Genomic DNA, 22777 nt, shown 5'->3' with positions numbered 1-22777 from the left:
TTATCCTATCACAAGTGATCACGCTGACTGATCTTTCTATGACTTTTACTAAGTATCCAATGTAGAGAGCTTATAAAGGGGCAAGGTCTTCTTGACTTGTAGTTTTGTATTCAGATGCTCCGCTGTTTCTGAGCAATGCATCCTGGCAGGGAACATGTGGTTGAGCAAAACTGTCCACCCCCTGGCCACAGTGTGATGGAAAGAGGAAGATACCATAGTCCCACAATCCTCTTTAAGGATACACAACCAACAACTAGACATTCTCATACTAGGATTTAGTTCTGAATGGCCACCAGTTCCAGTAGCTTTAAATACATGGCCATTGATGCTTAAGCTGATGCTATTGTATACTAAAGGGAAAAATTTAGCTCATTCAAAAATGGTAAAATTTTGTCTTTTTAAATATAAGATATATTCCCATTAGCATTAAGCTTGAAAATTACTTTTATGTGGTGTTAAATCTCTACTCCGAAGACATTTACATAGAACACACTTTTTATTGCCCTTTGTAAACATGAGCTGAAATGCTTCAAAATTGGTCTCATTCCAGTGCAGGCAGCTGAATTTGAGTTTTATACCAATAGTGTGTTTGTCATTTTTTATATTTAAAAAACTTACTTTTTAACTTTGATCAGTAGTAGATGAACAATAGTCTCTAATGACATTTCAGTTACCAATATATACAGAAGCTAGCATTAATTAGCATCATGTGTATTTAAATTTATCAGGACAGCAAAGGACATCAAAATTAAGATCAGCAAATTACTAAAGAAACAACCAAAATAGTAGCAGAAATATTCTCATAAGAAAGGAATCAAAATGTATATTTGTAATACATTACCAAAACATGCATTTTGTTTTAAAATGTCTTTGTCAGTGTTCTACTGCTGTGGTGAAGTTTAGTCTATCATCATCATCATCATGGCAGAAAGGATGGATGCATAATGGCAGAAATGATGCTAGAGATGTTACTTAGAGATCTATATCAGGAGGATCCACAGGCCAAAAAAAAAAAAACCCTCACTTTTTATGAGTAAATCATAAAAGTGTTTTAACTTTGTGCAGGAGAAATGGCTTGGTGAGTAAGAGAGCCTGTTCTGTAAGCAGGAGAAAGTAAGTTCAAATCTCCACACCAGTGTTAAAAGCTAGACATATCTTTGTATGCAGTAACCCCCAGCTTTGGGAGACAGAGACGGTTATTTGAGAACTCCCTAACCACTCCATTGAAATGGAGCGCGTCCAGTTCAGTGAGAGATGTTATTCAAGTTAATGAGGCAGAAGACCCCTGAAGAGGATTCTCTGACTTCCTATACACTCATTTGTTTTCAACCACTCATGTCATACACATATATCAGGTGCTTGCTTAAGATTGAAGACTAAAGTCTCAGAAGTTGATTTTGTTTTCTTAGAATGTGAGTAATGTTGAATTTATTTAAACAGCCTTTAATCTCTATAAATCAGTCTGAAGAGCAGGACCCTAGACTCTAATATACTGTCGTCCTCGAAAGACAGAAAAAACGTTTCCCTTGTACACAGTGACTTTTTTTCCTCAAGGACTTAGCATGAATTCTATTTCTTCAGCTATGGTCTTCAAGACTTACAAACACAGTGCATCTCCTTTAAGGTTCAGCGTTCTTTTATTTGACACAAAAATATATTTCCTCATTGGAGACAAGCAAATTTACAAATGACACCTGCAGAGACACACTCTGCCATCTCTCAGTCGTCTAAGGCTGCATCCCAGTTGTAACAACAGTAAGTCAATGGCCCGAGTAAAAACCAGCAGCATGGACACTGCCACCACCAATGCGGACAGCTAGTAGCTGTGCACAAACCTAGCTGGTCACGTATCAAATTTATTTAAAAAATGAGAAACAAAAGCAATAATCCAGAACCAGGGAAAGAAACACTGCACTGACAGTGAAGGCAATAACTTACTGACATTTTTAATTTATTCAAGGAGCCAAGGAAAGATGGCCTGGCCTGCCAGCTGGTGCCATGAGCTCTATGGGCATTGAGGGTCAGTTAACTCCCAGAGTGAGACTACTTAGACATTGTGGTTTCAGAGATCAAGCATATTCTTATGTGAATGTAGAGTGGATAGATACTAAAAAGTTATTTAACCCATTTATGTGGAAACCAAGTATCAGAATTCCGAGTCACAGTCATACTATCTGGTATGTTAAACATAGTTGTGTTTTGTTTTAAAATGTCTTCAATTTTTGATAAAAACCCAAGATAATTAAATTTATTATTAAAGATAAAACCTCAATTATAAACCTCTAAGGGCCTATTAGTGAAATGTAATCACTCAGAGTCTATATTAAGTAGCCATCTGCTATGGTATCTGAGGGTTTGATTTTAACATTTTTCTTTCGTCTTTTTTATTCTTAGCTGACAATTCATTTTTGGTCATTATGCCTATCCTTTTCTATACCTCCCTTCCCCTACTATACGATCTTTAGAAACCAGGTATCAGGCTTTAATTGAGCTCTTTTAACTCATGAGCATGTGAGGTCTTGGGATGGTGCTGTTCTAACCATGTGTGTACCTGTGAGTGTGTGGAGCTTGAACGGACCATTTAGGCTGCTTAGTAGGCACTTCAATTTCTTCATTCCGAGCTGTGTTCCAAGGAGGGCTAGGATGCTGACTGACTAATAAGATATTCTACAAGCTAGAGGAATCACTATAAATTAAACAGGTTTCGTTCACTTGATACCTGCATATTTCCTAGTAATCCAAATGAAGGGATAGTTCCCTTATCATCCAGGTATTTTTAAAAAAAGAGAAAGTTAAACACTTAAATTTGACTCTGTCTCAAGTGTATTATTTGGCAATGTTGCCAAAAGCATCTGCATTCTCTTGTGGAGAACCAGTGGATTCCACAGATTGCACTGTGGCAATGCAGTATTTTCCTTTGGGCTGACGGTAGTCATTTGCAAAGCCTTGGCAAACAGGATTGTTGCGGTTCAGAGCTGCATAGGGCTACAGTTGATGCTTAGTCCCTAAACATATTGTAATACAAGCCTGCTCTCATGGAACACACCATGAAATCAGCTTTTCTGGAATTATTTTGTTTTAACATATTCTATGAGACTCCTTGAGGCTAAGGTTAGTTGTTTGGAAGCCACATATCAATATTTCCATGATACTGTAGAGTGTGGTCATGTGACATGTCTGAATCAGCAATCCCTTGCTATTTGGAAAGCATTTTATGATTATAGTGCCTCTTACACCAGTTTACAATGAAAGAATGTTAATTTGTAAGTAGCGAGGACTGTGTTTATCTGGTTCACTACTGCAGATTGACCACACAGACTGATAACTGGAGTACTGGAGGTACCACAAACATTGTATGATTTTTTTTTGTTTTTTTTTTCCCTAGGGTTTTGATTTTTTTTTTTTGGTTGGTTGGTTTTTTGTTTGTTTTTGTAGAGTGTAAGGTTTTTTTTTCTGTCCAATTTGGATATCCATTCTAGTTTTCCTCATTCTGTAGCTGTTGGTTAGAACCTTGGTCACTAGTCAACGTAAGTTCTATTTCCTTTTCAAATGGGGAAAAAAAAAAAACTGAAAAGAGTTATTTTTTCTTATTTTGGAAATCTTGTGGTATTCCATAATAGAATTCTTGGAGGAACAGAATTAACAGAATGTGTTTCTGTGTATGTGTGTGTGTGTGTGTGTGTGTGTGTGTGTGTATCTATCTATCATCTATCTTATCTATCTCATTTATCTATGATCTACCTATATACAGAGATATTATATAATTTTACACACTTATTTATTACATTGGCCTATGTGACTGAAGGCTACATAGTCCCATCATGGACTTCTGCATGCTGCTGAGTGAGGGAAACTGGCAGCCTCTCAATTCAAGGAGCGAGAAGCCTCAGAACAAGGGAGACGAATGATGATCTCCAGTCTGAGGGTGAGGGCCTGGAAGCTCTCCTGTAACGTTGTCTGGTGTGAGCTCCTGTTGAAAGGCTGAAGAAGCTGGGATCTGATATCTGTGGGTGATGACAACAGCCACAGATGCTCTCGCCCAGGAAGAGCTGAGCTTAACTGACTGGCTTCTTCCTTCTTTAGCTGTTTGTCCCACTGGGGCCCCAAGCCTTTTAGAAAGTGCTACCAATATTCATTGGGAAAATTTACCCTGCAATTGTCCTATATTCCAGACATTTCTAGAAATGCCCAGAGAGGCACAGCCAGACATGTTGCTAAATCTAGATGTCTGTCATTTCAGTCAGGTTGACAATCAAAATGAGCCATGGTGAATTATTGTCTTTGTTGTCATTTTGTTCTGTTGTGCTGGTGGTTTTCTTTGTCGTTGTTGCTTGCTGCTGAGTTTTGATGGTTTTGTTTGAATCGGGACTGATGTTTTTCAGAGTCTTATGAGAACCGAGGCTCTGGGTACCAGTGGGTTTCAGAATCTTGTTTATGTACTGTTGAACAGACCATGAATCTGATGGTTCCAAAACAAAATTACAGTGTAAATCAACACATATAAGAAATGTTTGTGTTTTATGTCATTCATTTGATTGTTTTCCAATCTCCAAATGCAGATCATATTTTAAAAATCTGAGAGATTATGGTTATTATTATTCAGTTTTGTCACGAAGACAAAGTTCTATAGATATCCAAAACTGGCGAGCATGGGATGGGTGGGCAGGGTGGGGAGGGAGGCCAAAGACACATCACCTGTCAGTGTGTTGTGTGTCTCTTTTTGTTCCTGCTCTTTTGTGTCCTTGTCACTCCAGTCCCTGCAAAACAGCTTAAAACATCCAAAACCTTGGTGCCAGAGCTGGGGCAAATTAAATTTGGCAACATTTCTTGGTTGGATAGGAAAAGGTGTAACATTCAATGCTAAGAGAATAGTAATTTTTATTTGATTGTAGTATTAACCTTTTAAAATCAGGTCATTGAAACACAAAAACAAGCTTAAGTATGGAAGATGATTTGGTCTTTCCAGCCCCCCCCCCCCCAAACCGTCTCCTTCCTGACTTGGCCCTTCCTCCTGCTACATCCTGACTATGCTTTTAGTATTTAAAAATGTTTGGACTGCTGGGAAGTGAGCCAGGAGTTGGTCTATGAAACAAATAAACTCAGTGGCCCAGGTTCATTTTAAAGATGGCCATCTTTTTGTATTCTGAGTTAGAATCGTGATTACTTGATTTGCTCTTCAGGTCCAGACTGAGTGTTGAGTTATTTCCACAGACCCTTTTCTCAGCTTCTGCAGTTGAAGGAGCCGGTGATTACCACACCACCCTGCCCCAATTCCTTGTCTTCATTCACTCTCATGGACTGATAGATCCAGCTTAGAAATATAGTGCAAAATATAAATAGTAGCCAAGTGGTCATTCTAAACTTTCTTCCATTAAGAAAAACTTTTTAAAAAGCAAATGAAATTAAGTACATAGCGTCGGGCAGAAGAGAAGTAGGTTGACAGTGCTATCTATACCCAAATAAGCTATGCTTCTAAGTAAACAGCCTTCCTCAGTCTGTAAATAAATAAATCTATAACCACTGGGTAATATATATAGAATATTATCGATCATCAGATCACCTTGGCTCATTGGAGAACAAAGTAAGAGCTTTCTCTCTTCATCTTTCAAATAAACTGATGGCACCTATGAAGGCATTCATTAAATATTGAAAGGATCAATCATTAACAAGTTAGGCCTGCCAGTTATCGTCTAGGAACTGAAAGGAAAAGTTGTCATGTCTTTGCCCTCTTCCTCTCCTGTTTGAGAGAGATGGGAAGGAAAGGTATATGGAGGGAAGGTTATGGTTAGCAATAATTTTGTGATTGTACTTGAGGGCTATGAGGAGCTAAAGACTGTATAATCTGTAATACAGTAGGGTGTGGGAATGACTGTTCAAAGCAGGCTCCTCTACAGTTGAGAGCAAACCCTAGGCTCTTATTACAGTGGCAGTACAAGCTATTGCCTCTTGATGGTGCAATGCATTTAGAAAATGCTTCTCAGAAGTTAGTGCTGTGGATTCTGAACCATCACAGCCTTTTCACTCTCAGCCTGCACGCTGAAATACACAAGGCTGCTTCAACTCAAAAGAGCACTGCATGCTATTCTGGAGTTTACGGAAGAAACCCCACTCTTTCCACATAAGTCAATACATGAACACTTGCTTTTAAATAAAGAACAAAGTTCATGAAACAAATTCATGTGTGTAAAAACTAGAAGAATATCGACTTTATATTGTTACCAAGAGTCCAAGAACACTTGGGAGAGATCTGCTGACTTTGCAGTGAGTGTGACCCCCTATATTCATTGGCAAGTTACTTAGTGCATCGCAATTAGAAGCTTTTTAATCGATTTGCCTTGTTAAAAAAACAAACAAACAAAAAAACAAAACTATTCTCATATAAGAATAGGTTTCAGTGACTTTGGGCTAATGTTATGTTTGTTACTATCTTCCGATTCTAGAAAGGTTCATGGGAAGCCTTGAAGTGGGCTATGTTTTTAACATTTGAGATTAATATTTCAAGAAGCATAGGAACCTATAAGTACCATCAGAGAAACACATTCATCACTTTATTCACTTCCACATCATAGCCTATCATGGAGGGATGTCAGGACTGGAATTCAAGCAGGGACCTGAAGGCAGAGGCCATGGAGAAACCCTGCTATCTGGTTCTTTATATTATAGAGTCTTTAGCTGGCTCAGCCTGCTTTCTTACACAACTGAAAACCATTCATGAAGGAATGGCACTGTGCACAGTGGGCTGGACACTTCAGTATCTATCATCAATCAAGCAAATGTCCTACAGTGTTGCCTACACTCCAATCTGATGGGGACATTTTCTCAATGGAACTTCCATTCTCTCAGATGACTACAGCTTGTGACAAGTCCACAAAAGTCTACCCAACATAGGATTTTTTTTTTTCGATCATTGTGCTGTGAACATCCAGCTCCATTAGAAAGGATCTGATTGAAAATATTTTTTTTAAATCTACTTTCAGATAATTTTAAGTTCACACGCAAGTATGACAATTTCTAAAATTAGAAGTTTATAATAACAGAGCTCTGGTGTACCCTTTACTGTTTCCTTCGAAGTATTGTGTACTCGCATAGGCGAGTTGGACATTCAGATGGGGAAGGCATGCCAGCAGGGTCTGCCATGTTAGCTCTTTGTTAGCCACACTCATTTTCCTCTCGTACTCTCTAGTAATCACAACTCTGTTCTTTACTGGAGGATGTTGTTGTTTCTATATAGCTGTGTAGTCTGTAACCTATATGCTTTCTTTTTTCCCACCCAGCCCTGTTCTCTGGAGACTGAGTCATGGATCTTTGTGCCATCTCTCTTCTGTGCTCTAAAACAGTGCATGAGGCAAAGAAAATCCCAGACTCACACTTATGGGTGTTTAGTCATTGCTTTGTTTTCTTTTGTTTTGTTTTTTTCTAGACAAGGTCTCACTATGCAGCCCTAGCTAGCCTGGAATTTGTGTGACTATCATGCTGGCCTCAACTCAGATCTCCTTCTGCCTTCTAAGTGCTGGGATTAAAGGCGTGCACAGCATACCAAACTCTATTGTTTTATTTTTTATTTTTTTCTTTTTCTTTTCAGATAGGGTTTCCTGTAGCCCAGGCTAGCTGAAGATAACCTCAACCTTCTGACCTTCCTGTCTCTACTTTGCCTGTGCTGAGATTTTGGGTGTCCGTTGCCATGCTTAATGTATGCAGTGCTTGGGATCCTGCTCAGGGCTCTTGCATTCTAAGCCAGCCCTGTGACAACCGAGCGGCATCCCGACCTCATTTCTGTGTTTTCAAAACAAAACTTTAAGTATTTTATTGACATTTTTATTCGCTCATTTCGTGGATGTGAGTGTGTGTGAGGTGTGCGAGGGGTATGTGTGTGTGTGTGTGTGTGTGTGTGTGTGTGTGTGTGTGTGTATTCTTGCACTTGTGCCACATCATGTCTGTGAATGCTGAGTATAACTTACATGTTCTCCTCTTCCACCATGTGGGTCCTGGATATTGAAGCCATATTGTCAGACTTGCGATTAGGTGCCATTTTACTGGCTACATTTTTGTCTCTTTTTGGTCTCCCTACATTCCCTACATTCCCACCTAATTTGGCTTGTCTCTCCTCTTTGGGGAATCTATTCATTTTACATACACTATGCAGAATTTAAGAAGAACATGGAAGAGTGTGTCTCCTTCGTGTTCCCGAGAGCTGAATTAGTGAGATTAGCTTTATGGAGTTCAGAACAGCTCCATACTTGGCTCACTTAAAGTCCATTTGACTCTAGAGGAAGATCTTTTTGTGCTGTATGGTATGTTCTATTGAAATAATTTTGTTTTGGATAAGTTGATGTTTCTCATTCAAAATTGCTAAAAACCATATCCTTGCTCTGGGCTTGCCATTTGGATTTTGAGGAAAGACAGAATCTGTAGAAAATGCTGAGTTGGTTTAAAAGCGCCATGTTTCTTTTATATTTATTGCTCTTTTTGATTATTGAATATAGTAAATGATGCAGACAGGGTCTAAATGATGTCAGGCAGACTATGGTGTTTCCTAGAGGAAAGGAACATGCCGTCACATTCCTGACATTCCCCAATGAAGATGCATTTCCTGCATAAGATGCATAAGACTTTGTGAGGTGTTTCTAAATTTTAACACAGAGAATTTTCCAAGTTTTATGGATCATAACTAACCATATTACAATGATTTTCTTGGCAACAGTCTACTCTCTCTTTTTACATGTAGTTTCCCTATATTTTTCTCTATCATCTTGATGTACAAAGATTACTGTATTTTCAGAAGAGGGTGAATAAAGGCTTTTAAAGTTATTTTTGGTTTATGTGTGTGAACGTGGTGCCTGCATGTATGTATGTGTACCACATGCATGCATGCATGGTACCTGTAGAAGTCAGAAAAAAATGAGCACAGAACCCCTTGAATCTAGAGTTACAGATGACTGTGAGCTATTATGTGGGTGATGAGAACTGAGCCCAGTTCCTCCAATAAGAGCTGCCTGTGACTGCTGTGTCATCTCTCCAGACCCAAGGATAGAGCTGTGGAATGGAAAGAAGTAATGATTTTGGTGCCGCCCACAAACCAATTTTCATTAAACAGAGTAAAATAGTATGGAAAATTCTAAAGTAATTATTTCATCCGGTGTTTTGCAGATTATAATCTTTCAGAAGAAACCAAATGATCCTGAATTTGGTCAAGCCAAAGTGAAAATTAGACAGAGAATGGTCATGTTGGTGCTCTGGTAGTATGACCAGCACTTAGTGTCAGTAACAAGGCTCATGTCGTTGGTTGGGGTTCCTCCAACACACTGTCCACATAAGAGTAAAACCATGTGGCAGGTTTTCTTAGATGCCATAGAACATGTTTTTCTCTCATGAATTTTCATTATTTTGAATGAGTGCTTTAATAAGGAGACACACATTCCCCCTCCTAGGCATACGCTCCCCACCCCAATGCTAGCCAGTCAATCACAGCATTTTTGAATAATATATGTTCATATTACAGGTCTTTCATCTTTTTTTTTTTCCGAGACAGGGTTTCTCTGTATAGCCCTGGCTGTCCTGGAACTTACTTTGTAGACCAGGCTGGCCTCAAACTCAGAAATCCGCCTGCCTCTGCCTCCCGAGTGCTGGGATTAAAGGTGTGCGCCACCATGCCCGGCGGGTTTTTCATCTTTAACTTCTTTTTTTTTTTTTTTAAGTAAAACAGCTTAAACCTGACTTGCTTGACAGTTGACTTCAAATGCAAATACAGAGGACCTTTGTTGAAAGGGTTGGCTTGCTGATATGAACCTGAGTCTGCCTAACAAAATATGAATAATTGTGAATTGAAAAAGTTAGCTAAAAAAAAATTGCTGGGTAAAAATTACTAGAATTAGTTAAACTATATTACATTAGTCATGTTGGATATGCAAGTAAACGCTACCTCAAGCATAAATTAATACTTTATACAAGGTATAATTTTTTACTACATTATTACATGTGTCGATAATGAAATGCATTTTAATAACTATAATATTTTTATATTTACAGCTTCTTAAATTACCAGTCCCTTCTATCACAGGGACACAGGTAGAAATAGTAGAGGCAATAGGTTTGAGGGAGACAAGGCACATGTGTGTAAGAGTAAAATGTGTGTTTGAAGAATCGCTTGGTGACAAGATGCTTAAAGAGCTTCATGTCTCTGAGTACAAGCAAAGGCAGGCGGGAAGTGACAAATGGCTCAGGCGTTTGCATGATAATATTACTCAGCTGACCTTCAAAGTTCTAAGGCAGAGCCAAGGGCAACGTGAGTAGCATCCGGGGTTTTATGTCAAGGATGTAGCGTATATTAGAGACTGGATTTTTTTTAAGACCAATTCTTTCTAGAACCCACTCTATTGAATTTAGTGTGCCATGGGGAACATATGTTAGACTGCTTTGGTGGAAATAGAGGAACGAGTAACGGTGAGATGGTCAAGCGAGTTCTTCCAGGTTACTGTGAGTCGAGAAGAAAAGTCTTAGCTCAGCTCAGTACTGTCTAGTACACTTTAGTTACCCTGTTTTATACACTAAAACACAAGGCACCTGCCCCACTGGAAGCTGCAAATGTAAATCCAGAATCAGAATTCAAACTCTGGGGGTCTGGCCCTGAGTTGTGTGCTTAGCTACAGTATCACAGCAGTGGAATGGGACCAAGGAGGACACTTAGGAAGAACACTTAGGATTCTGACCAGCTCCTTGGACTGTGTGTTGGGGTTTTTCCTCAGGGTAGTTAGTATCTTGAAGGGATATTGAAAGTTAGAGTTAAGTGTCTTAGTTAATTCTTTATGTCTGGTTCCCATGGTTATTATTATTACAAAGGAGGATGATAAGTGCATTCATACAAAATCTTCTTAGCAGTTCATTTATAGCAGGAGTTTGATGGTTAGTTACTATTTACCATATTGTTAGTTACCTCCCAAGAACCTGCAGTTGCCTCCCCAGCAGACATAGCCACATAAAGCTACTGAACTTTCATTTTGTAGATGTGCCCCATTACAGCTCAATGCCACAGATGAGCCCCATTCCAGATCCACCCCACAGATGAGTCCCATTCCAGATCAACCCCACTGATGAGCTCCATTACTGATCAACACTTTGGATGGGCACTGAGTCAATACCATTTAAGTCAGTCAAGAGTAGCAGAATGAAGTCCTTCCTTGACTGAATTTGAAAGTAGACTTCTCAGACAGTCTATAATATTCTTAGTAAACTGTTAAATGTCACATGAAGGTAATTTAATTTGTCAAACCAATCCATATGAACCAGTTATAGCTTCTTAATTGGATGATTTTTTTTTTCCCAAACGGATAGGAACAGTAGAAAGGCAAGTCGAGGCAAATAGAAAGGTCAGTTACAAGATGAAAGGATGCTTTCTCTACACAGCACATCATTTCTGATGCCACCTGCAGGCCCAGGAGTTCCCCCAAACCAGCATTAAGTTCAATAATTCACTAGAAGTTATTAGAACTTTCTTCAGGCTGTACTAATGGCCACAGTTTTAGACAGTTGAGAAAACAAATCAATAGACCTCAGCCAGAGAATGAGGTACACAGGGCGGGGTCTGGAGGGGACTTGGATCACTCTCTCCCAGAGGACTCAGGACACATTATTCTACCAGCCTTGGAGAGTGGAATGTGGAAAGACACACACACCACTTTGTAGAGTGTTGCCGACAAAAATTTTATTGAGCCTTTGTCATGAAGGCATGCCTCATTGATGATTGACTGACCATGCAGTTTTAGTCTTCTGGTTGGATGATAGACCTTGACCCAAGGCTTCCATAGCAAATTAAATAGTTAATCTTTCTGCACTGTGCAGCCTCCATCCTAGATTTATCAGACACTACCTGTTTTAGTCAGGGTTTCTATTCCTGCACAAACATCATGACCAAGAAGCAAGTTGGGGAGGAAAGGGTTTATTCAACTTATACTTCCGTTCTGCTGTTCATCACCAAGGAAGTCAGGACTGGAACTCAAGCAGGTCAGGAAGCAGGAGCTGATGCAGAGGCCATGGAGGGATGTTTCTAACTGGCTTGCTTTTTCCCTGGCTTGCTCAGTCTGCTCTCTTGTAGAACCAAGACTACCAGCCCAGAGATGGCACCACCCACAAGGGGACCTCTCCGCTTGACCACTAATTGAGAAAATGCCTTACAGCTGGATCTTGTAGAGGCTTTTCCCCAACTGAAGCTCCTTTCTCTGTGATAACTCTAGCCTGTGTCAAGTTGACATAAAACTAGCCAGTACATTACCCACCCTACCCTAAATGAAGGTTCCCCTTTTGGACAAAGCTACATGTTTATTCAGTAAGTGACTGAATATTCTTTACCAGGATCACTGTGTCTCTTCTCTCCAAGTTTTGGGCCATTTTCCTGCTAAAATGAAGCACAGTTTATTAGTCACAATGGATTTCTATAGTGGAAAAAAAGGAATATAATATACTTAAGAGGTTTAAAATAGTGTAGATCTATTTCTTCCATATACTTCATGGCCAGTGTAGGTTGATTAAGACTTCTGCTTCATACTTCCTCTCTGGAAACCAAGACTGATGGAGCCAGCACTAGCTGGGCTCAGTGTGTCATAGCTAAGGAAGACATGTAAGAAATCATATCAGCCTTTTAAACAGGCATGCCCTCCATTGCTTCTTGCATTTTATTGGTTAGCACAAATCTAATTTGGGGATGGGGAATAGAAGAACCATTTTACGTTATGCCCATGAAGAGAAAATGTTATCATCCTGGCTACTAACCTCGAAGGGTTTAAATGTGGGAAGAACTATACACACATAAAAGATTAGTAAGTATTTAAATGCCAGAATTACAGGTATACATCACCATCACCAAGCCTACTTGACTGAAACATTAGCACGTGCTCCTGGCATCCGGGAAATTCTGCATGTATGCTCGGAACTTTACCTCTTCACATTCTGCTTCTCATTTTGAGATCTCTGTATGCTCTGCCACTGAGCTACAGCTCCATCCTTAACCGACAGGGGGTTTTGTAAGCTTTTGTTAATTGCTGTTTGTGTAATGGATTACTTTTTTGTACCTCTGGTTAAATATGAGTGAAGAGGGGCTCTTTTTTCTCACCTACATATTCTATACAAACCACTAGGGGAAAAAAAGGTAACTTTAATAGATTTTTGCCAAACTCAAGATTATGGGGACAGTGAAAAGAAGAGCCTCCTAACTGTCAAAAGAGGCGTTTTTGATGAAAGAAAAGTACTTCTTTTGACCAACTTGGATAGAAGTATGCCAGGCTGACACTTGATTGTGTGAAATAGTTGACTCAGCATATTATAACAAATCATCCAGTAAGCCTTTCCCTTCTGTTTATGCATTGGTAGCTGGTTTTCTACAGGATTTATTTATGTAGTATTTTCCAATTCTTGTGGACTAGACCAGCAGATGTTGGCACCAGGGCAATGGGTAGTTTTTACTGTCCTATTTAGGGCCTGTAATAGAGCATACATGTAATAGAATAGAGCACATATAATGAAAGTATTCCTCTGAAGTAGAAAGTTGGGAATAAAATTCTATTACCAACTCTCAACACCTTCTTTAAATTGTCTAAGTTCAGAAATTTGTCTAATTTCAATGTCTGAGTTCAGAAAGCTGCACAATATACTTTCTAAGCTATTATGACCCCTTCGTAACGTCCTCAGTATGTGTGAGATACAGAGATGGGGGAAGAGGAAATGAGAAAGGAAAGGACAGTGCTTTTATAAGTTTTGCTTTCTGAATACTTAGCACTGCAGTAATTTTGGTCCCTGAAGTGGCAGCCACCAGTCTTCTGAATGGGAGATTACTGATGTGGGAATCTGGGCTACCTCCGGCTTTGCACGCTGCAATGCAAATCTTCAAGGAAAATTGAGTCTCTGGGGTAGGGGTTTGTGTCCTGACTTGAGGTCATACAGGAAAGGTGGAGGGTCCCCACATGATGACTAATGCGGCACCAGACACCAGAATGGAGAGAGCTGAAGCGAACAGTATCTAGAGAGTTACTTCTGCTCAGGGTTTCCTTAAAAGGCCTTCTGAAGTGCCTTCTGAAATGCTTTGCAGTCTCTCTTCTGACGCACTTCTCAGCCTCAGCCTATTTCTCTTTGGTGTAGCTTTTTAAGGGGCCAGCATGTCTCTGGCACCGCCTGGATTTCTTTTAGACTTGTGGGCAGCAGTGCTGCATGAGTGTCTGATTCAATCTGGACAGATTGCCTGTGAATGGGGTGATAAGAATAGAGAGACGCATACCAGTAGACCAAACTTCCTGTGCACAAGCCTTTGAATACTGCGTTTCCCTGTCTGAAATAGCATCCATCTTAGGGCTGGGATCATTTATTCACTCTGGAATTGAGCAACAGCCTAGACAGCAAAGGCAACTATTTTGGGAAGGAGATGTGAGAGGAAGGATTGTGTCTCCCGGTCTAGGCAGGAGTACCTTCCCTTCATTGGAAGATTATGCCGTTCAGTGAGACCCCACTAAATGCAAATTGGTAAAGGCTACTGTGTGCATCCTATGTGGTCAGTGAAGACTGAGACTGAGTCTAGATGCTTCGGCTTCAACCCAAACTGCAGAAGGGCAAGTTTTCTTTGGAGATTTGATCTCTGGTACTAAGGCTGTGGAGAAAGATGTAACTGACCCAAGTCCCTTTCTTCTTCTTAACTACAGAGTGTTTTTTGTGTATTCCTGCATAGACTTTTCTTTATTGCTGGAGAAGTTTAAAATAAATCAATAGATGCTGTGTCTCCTGCTCCCTCCCCATAAAGCTGAGGTGGGTAGGGCTTGGCAGCTGCTGGCAGCTGCAGAGATAAATAAGGGCCAGGGCGCCTAGATGAAAGGAGGCAGGCTTGTGCAACTATGAGTGCCTGTCTGGGGAGAGGCCATGAGGACAGATCTGCAGCTGGAGCCCAGAAGTTCAAGCAGTAACAGGGAGGTGGGACTTTGCAGGGACCAGTTCAATGAACTTTTTGAACAAATTGCTACTCTTTTCGAGGGAGTGGGAGACTTCAAAGGGTACACATATGTCAGATATACTTCAAATGAGTTATAATTTTTGCCAGTTAGTGGACTGGATAGAAACTGGGGAACCACCGTACTATGTTACTTCTTTGTTACTACCTCAACTAAGAGAGAATTAGCTTTCTGAAATTGTCTTCACAAATTAGCTGCACTGGAATGAAGCTAAGTAGCCCAGTGTGCAGAATATGTTCCTGTTTTATTACGGATTGCCAGTTTGTGAAGTAGTTTTCAATGGGGGGGGGGGGGCTTTTGAAGTCTCTTCCCAATGTGGCAGAAGTTAATCACAACATATGGCCTTCGGTTCTGGTTTTGGTTTTTATTGTGGTATTAGATTTATGAGAGGCTTCCCCACCCCACAAGCAAGGCTGTCCAGGCTTATGAGAACCACTTGGAAAGTTATTTCTCACTCTTCATAACGATGTTATTAATTTGCTTAAAATCTGAAATGACTATGCTTTTATATGGAGTCTGATGAGGAGGGTCAGTTAATGATTGCTATTATTTGAGATATTGGTGGTCTGTGTTCTTTGTTTTTTAAGTTAAAAAATATTATTTTATATTCTATCTACATGAATCAAATAGTCAATGATTTTAGATTTTTGAACTATGTTGGTGTCTTTCTATCTGGACTTCATGTGAAATGTCCTTTATTTTATCGCAACAATTATATATTTAATTGCATGCTTTTATTTATTTATTTGTGAGTGTGTGTGTGTGTGTGTGTGTGTGTGTGTCTTCAGAGGCACACAAGTGTGCTCACACACCACAGCACACATATGGAGGTCGGAGGACACTTTTCAGCAGCCAGCTCTCTTCATGTAGGTCCTCGGGATTGAACTCTGGTCGCCACACTTGTTAGGATGCGCCTTTCCTTGTGAGCCATCTCTCTGGCACCATTCATACATTTATAAGACATATTCACATGAAGAACTAACGAAGACCTTTATGTGGTGACCAGATATTTTAAAAGTTTTAAAAGTTTTGTTGGAAGGGGAAAGAAAATGAAGACATAGATAATCCCTTTGCATTGAGAGATATTTTGAATGCCATTTTTCTCTTGGAGTTTTTAACAGGAAAAGAACAATTGTCTGTGAAGTTAGAATGTTCATTTTAAGTATAAGTATTATAAGTCCATAATGTTGAAAGAGATAGTTTTTGAATGATAGGAAGTGAAGGTTTGTTTGCTGCTGCTGCTGCTGTTGTTGTTGTTTTGTTTATTTGTGTGTTTATCTTCAAAGTTTTGGAGACTTTGATGAATCAAGAAGATGCCTATTGGACTATGATATGGGTTATAGTCAGCCCGGGTTTATATAGGTGAAGATGGTATAGCTAGCACAGGGTTTAGGGGAGAAACCAGGAATTGTAAACAGTTAAGGTTTCATCTAGGTCCTTAAATATCTATCCATAGGTGTTGGAAGCAAGGTGTGGATGTGATTGTCTGTAGTTCCAGCCAAAGAGATGGAGGGAGGAGGATTGTGAATTTAAGGATATACAGCGAGAGATGGGGGTGTGTGGAGGGAGGGAGGAAGACGTCAGGAGGAAAGGTGTTGGTGGACCAATATGTGATCTGGGTTTGTCTCCATTCTGTCACCCTAGCTGACCTTGCCCCCTTCCTTGCTGTAGGAGAGGCAGCGGCTGGAGACAATCCTCAGTCTCTGTGCTGAGTACACGAAGCCCGAAACTCGCCGCCTGTCCGCTGGTACCACGGTGGCTGATGTGCAGAAAATCAACAAGGAGCTTGAGAAGCTGCAGCTGTCGGATGAGGAGTCTGTGTTCGAGGAGGCTCTGGTGTGCCCGGACGCCAGGTACAGGTGCCACCGGAAGGGCTCTCTCCAGGATGCTGACGTTGCTGGCTTCGGGAGCCTGGGTCACAGTGCCAGCTTCCTGGCCCCCAGGGGCAGCAGGAACGATGAACTTCTTGGTGACCTCACTAGGACGCCCCCATCATCCTCGGCTGCGTTTCTGAAAGCAACCAACGAGTCTTCCTACCTCAGTATCCTTCCGAAGGTAATGTTGGGAGCAGAGATCACAAATGGGGGCGTAGGGTCGTGCACATGCTTCCACAGGGAAATGAGAGCTTTATCACCAGTATTTTCTTGACATTGGAGTGCAGCTTCCATGAAAGATGGATAACAAGGTGCGGCAAATTAGGGAGATCGCTGTAAAGCAGTGGTTCCCAACCTGTGGGTCGTGATCCCTCCAGATCAAACGACCCTCACACAGGGATGGCCTAACGCCTTCGGAAAACAAAGATATTTTACATTATGATTCCTAACAGCAAAATTATAGTTATGAAATAGCAACAAAAATATTTTTATGGTTGGGGGATCACCACAACACGAGGAACTGTATTAAGGGTTCCCAGCATTAGAAAGGTTAAAGTGGTAATTGCACTGTGAAGATGTAGCCACCCTGGGGTAAAAAGATGTCTCTCTTCTCCTTGCCATTCCAAGCTGAACACTTAAGAAGTGAGGTAAAACTATGTATCTTGCCTCCCTGATGTATTGCCTATGCATAGAATCATACACATACCTGATATTCCTCAACCCCCTACCACCATTAAAAGGGCATTTATCCTGTCCTATCCTGTTTTGTTGTTCAATATTCTGGTGAAAAGTTTTTATTCATTGGATTTTTAAAATGTTATTAAGCATGTGTTAGCTTGGTGAGTTTCATTATGGGACTTCCATACATGCCTGTAATATAATTGGATTATATTCATGTCTTCTGTTACCCTGTCTTAGCCCCTGATTCCTTTCATTTTCTCACTCTGCCTTTCTTACTAGTCCCCATTCTAATGCATGCTGTTCCCGTCTCATATAGGAGCGAAACCACTTGACCCTGAGTTATTTCACTTAAGGTGGTGATCTCCAGTTTCATACTGATTTTTCCTGGTCAGAAGTTCTTAGTATTATTGAGTACCTCCTATTATATGCCAGGGCCATGGTGTATTAAATATGTGTAGCTGCGTGTCAGTCACTTCTTCCTTCTCATACCTTGTTTCTCTTGGACTAACTCTCAGAGGAGAGAAATTCTCAATAGCATATCTGACTTTCCTGCTGGAAAGCTGAGACTTAGCATTGAGGATGGGAAGGTGAAGAGAAGATTGAGGAATGCAAAGTTATCGGGTTGAGGTTAAAGAGATGACTCAGTGTTTTGGCTGCTCTTCCAGAGGACATGGGTACAGTCCCAGTACCCATGGCAGCAAACAGTGGCCCATTGTTCCAGTTCCAGGGAATCAGATGCCTTCTTCTGCCCTCCATGGGCGCTATCTTTATATGGCACAAGGTGCAAAGACATAGATGCAGGCAAAACATCTGTACACATTATATATAACATATTTATATATGCTATGTATTATATAAAGTGTATTATATATTATTTATATATAATATGTCATATTATATATATATATGTATATACATATATCAGTTGTCAGATACTCAGGCAAATTATTATTATCAGCCACTTCCTTACAGACTTGTGATTTTCCACAATTTTTTGTTTTCTATTCCTTCTTCTTTATGGAGTGTGGCTTTGATTTTTTTTGTTAACACTATTGTGCTGTGTACTCTCTCTCTCTCTTTTTTTTTCTTTCTTTTTTTTTCTTTTATTGGATATGTTCTTTTGTTATTATTATTATTATTATTATTATTATTATTATTATTATTATTTTCTTTATTTACATTTCAAATGCTATCCCGAAAGTTCCCTATACCCCCCTGCCGCTGCTCCCCTACCTACCCACTCCCACTACTTGGCCCAGGCCTTCCCTTGTGCTGGGTCATATAAAGTTTGCAAGACCAAGGGGCCTCTATTCCCAATGATGACCGATTAGGCCATCTTCTGCTACATATGCAGCTAGAGACACGAGCTCAGGGGGTACTGGTTAGTTCATATTGTTGTTCCACCTACAGGGTTGCAGCCCCCTTCAGGTCCTTGGGTACTTTCTCTAGCTCCTCCATTGGGGACCCTGTGTTCCATCCAATAGCTGGCTGTGAGCATCCACTTCAGTGTTTGTCAGGCACTGGCATAACCTCACAAGAGGCCGCAATATCAGGGTCCCTTCAGCAGAATCTTGCTGGCATGAGCATTAGTATCTAGGTTTGGTGGCTGATGATGGGATGGATTCCCAGATGGGGTAGGCTCTGGATAGTCCATCCTTTCATCTTAGCTCTAAATTTTGTCTCTGTATCTATATCCTTTCATGAGTATTTTGTTCCTTATTCTAAGGAGGAATGAAGTATCCACCCAATGGTCATCCTTCTTGGTTTTCTTCTGTTTTGCAAAATGTATCTTGGGTATTCTAAGTTTCTGGGCTAATATCCGCTTATCAGTGAGTGCATATCTAGTAGGCTGACTTCTGGGAGAAGGCTTTGACAACAAAGCTTATCTAAACAAGCAGATCCTGGCAGATGTTTTAATTTGCCCAAGTAAGGCCTTGTGGAATTGGAGGCCCTGGAACTTAGTGCAGGGTCCATTGTTCCAGACTGTATTAGTTGATCCTAGTAACATCAAACTCATCACTGATTGCCACCAAGCATGTTATGATGCAAGTGAGCCGTGAAAACCAAGGGATGGGTTTTCACTGACTTTTCAAATGTAGATATTATTAACTCAAGAACAGAAGCAGAAGACTTAGGCAAACTTCCTGGCCCACTGTTTGGGGTGTTCCTACCCTAATAGTGCTCCTAGATCATTTGCTTAACAAAGCACAGTGGTTGTTATTGGTTAAAATGTTGAGTGGGAAAGTGGAGAGTAGAGGTACATAGAAAACACGCGAAACTTACCTTAAAAAGCATTTGTCCACCATTTAGAAAACCTGAAATTTACTAACCTTTGCTGAACACTGAAAAACGAACAATTCCTCGGAAATACGCTCCTTTGAATGTCCTTTGTGAAGCTATCTACCACCCCCTGACACAACAAACCCACAGGCAGCTCCTGACCTATATTTTTGGTAATTGTTCCATCTATAGTGAAAAGCCATGCACCCAAGCTCGCTGCAGGAAATCTACAAAAAGTGTGTGTGTGTGTGTGTGTGTGTGTGTGTGTGTGTGTGTGTGTGCTTATCTCTATCCTCTCTTCTTTTTCTTTTTGTAGACCAAGTTACTTCAAAGATGCCATATTTACTGATGCACATTCCTGTGCAGTATGGCTACGGAAAGAATGTATTTCTACATATTACTATAAAATTGGATATAAAAGTATAATAAAAATACAAACATACTATAAAATACACCATTGAAGTAAAGGATATTCTGTTTAAAGTTTTCCTTTCTCATCATCCTGCAATTAATTAAAGCTATGCGTCTGCTGCCATGAGGTTGCTTCTCCACAGATTTTCTTTATTCCATTAATGTATGCGATTGCAATACAATTTTCATTCCGTTGTGTCACAATACATTCGGTTTGGTGGATAGAGAGATAGCTCAGTGGTTCCTACTTGCTGCTCCTGCAGAGTATCCGGGTTCAATTCCAAGTAACCACTCTAGAAAACTCACAACTCTTTTAACCCCGGTTCCAGGGGCTCTGACTCACTCTTCTTACCCCCCCTTGGACACTGAGAGGCATACAGGCAAAACATAAATATAAATAAACCTTAAAACAACAACAACACAGCCTTCGGTTTTAAAATTCTTCTTGCATATATGCCAACCACTTCCAAAAACCCTTGAGTATACTTATTGAAATGAGTAGCCTTGTGTCTGTTAAACATTTTGTCACGTCTGATAACCCTTCTAAAAGCCTTGCGTCGTGTAAATACTGAGCGTTTCCTTCCGCTGTCGCCGTCACTCCTTGCCCACAGAGTGTACAGCTTGCCCACTGTTCATTTGTTTGTCTTCTGTTAATGCTTTCTTCCACTGGGGACAGATATATTTAAACCATGTTGGAAGTAGAAACCTAATACGCAACGCTGACCCAACAGGATACGGGCCTTCAGAGGCTTTCCTGCTGTGATTACTGGGCAATGACTTTGAGCACCATTCAGTTCGACACTCCTCCTGTCCTAAAACATTGAGACAGTAAACTTTACTCTTTGTGATAGAAAGGTCAACAGTTGTTTCATTAGCAGGTAAGAGAGTAGATTTAAGATGACAATAAAACAAACCCAGATGTCAGAGCTTGAAAGGCCTACGTGCCCTTGTTCTACCCTACTAAGGTATAGATTTTAGTTTAGTTTAGTTTGGTTTAGCTTAGTTTTTGAAATAGGATTTTCCCTATGTAGCCCAGGCTGGCCTTAAACTCATAGAGATACGCTTGCCTCTACTTCCCAAATGCTGGGTCAAAGGTGAAAGCCACCACACTGGGCCAAGGGTGTGAATTTGTAGTCATTCTGCCTCCTTTTGGAACTACAAAATGGGACAAAGACATGACAAATATGGATGAATAATGGAATACGACAGGGTAGACATTGTCTTAAAAGTATATGAGGACCAGAAAACAAAATAAGTGAACCTGATAGCTGAGCTTAGGTGAAAGGACCATTGGTTAATCTGACTACGGCGGAGTTTGTTTGTTAGCTTGGTTGATTGCTTTGGTTTGGCTTTTCTGAGACTTCAGCTACTCATGTAGTTCAGGCTAGCCTCAACCTTGCTGTGTAGATCATGTTAACTATCAAGTCTCAGCAAGACTTTTGCCTCGGCTCCCACATCCTGGGATTATAAGCACGTATCACCATGGCCTGAGAATACTCTTTTTAACTATTAAAGAAAAATCTGCAAGGATTTCCTTAACCAAGGTGCTGCTTTCATATTTAAGTTGTAGAATGTTTGATCACTGATATACTCATCCTCAAAATAGCTTTATTCCCCGAGATATGAAAATCAAATAATATTATAAAAAGCCCTGGCATCTCTTTTTATACAGAAAAATTTTATTTTTTCCTGGTGACACTCAGCACAGGTAATCCAGACTCCAGGGTAGAAGAGGCGTTTTTAATGTAGTCTGTTTTCTTTGTAAACAGTGGGAATGGTGGGCTTTGTATATCATCCACAGTATCCATGTCTTCCCCCAGCATTTATCATTGAATGGGTGGGACAATGAGAACTCACTGTCACCCCACATGTTGGATGTTCTCATCACTTTCCATGAAACTTGGTTTGGTTTGTTTTTTTTTTTTTCAATGAAAAAAATGGTGACCAGTGTCCTATTTTCAGTTCTGTTGATGTATTTGCCATATATGAAGAAGAGCTGTAAGACAAGGTTAATAAAGAGTGAATTCATACAACACACAAGACGACCACTAGCAGTATCAAACGTGGCCTTTCACATTGTGTGGCATTGTCATGACAGACTAATGTGCTCTTCCCCTAAATAGCAAAACAAACAAAATTGATGTCCACCTCATATAAGAAGCAAATAAGTAAGTGTAAATATTCATTCAGAAGAATCTCTGACAGCAATACCTAGTATTGTGGCTACACATTTAAAAGACTTCTTTCTATGGGTGGAGCTTTCAAGGAAGCTCGTGACATACTGAGAGATCCTCTGAAGGAAAGTTTCAAAGGTCCTGCTTTGTTTCTGGTTCCTTGGGGTGTGTGTGTGTGTGTGTGTGTGTGTGTGTGTGTGTGTGTGTGTGTGTGTTAAACTTTGTCACACTGGAGAAGCCACCTCACCTCTACATTCTGCCACTTCCTAGTCTGGACAGCCTCTTAGTTTTTGGAGCTGTAGCAACAATACAAATTTATGAATTGAGGTTGGTTTGTTGGCTCTTATCTATTATATAATTGAGTAGAACAAAGTCG

General features: G+C 40.3%; 1 protein-coding gene across 8 annotated transcripts in view; it reads left to right on the top strand.

The window, feature by feature from the left end:
* Phldb2 (pleckstrin homology like domain family B member 2) overlaps positions 1-22777 on the top strand; it is a 212503-nt gene that overhangs the window by 132556 nt on the left and 57170 nt on the right. For all 8 annotated transcript variants that reach the window (XM_029544559.1, XM_029544558.1, XM_029544557.1 and 5 more), the window contains one exon: positions 16653-17036. In XM_029544559.1, the coding sequence (XP_029400419.1) occupies positions 16653-17036 (384 nt within the window). The remainder of the gene's footprint in view (positions 1-16652; positions 17037-22777) is intronic.

Source organism: Mus pahari, chromosome 12 (genome assembly GCF_900095145.1).
Source record: "Mus pahari chromosome 12, PAHARI_EIJ_v1.1, whole genome shotgun sequence".
NCBI lineage: Eukaryota > Metazoa > Chordata > Mammalia > Rodentia > Muridae > Mus > Mus pahari.
Note: the sequence above shows the minus strand (reverse complement) of the source record. Positions and strands in the feature narration are given on the sequence as shown.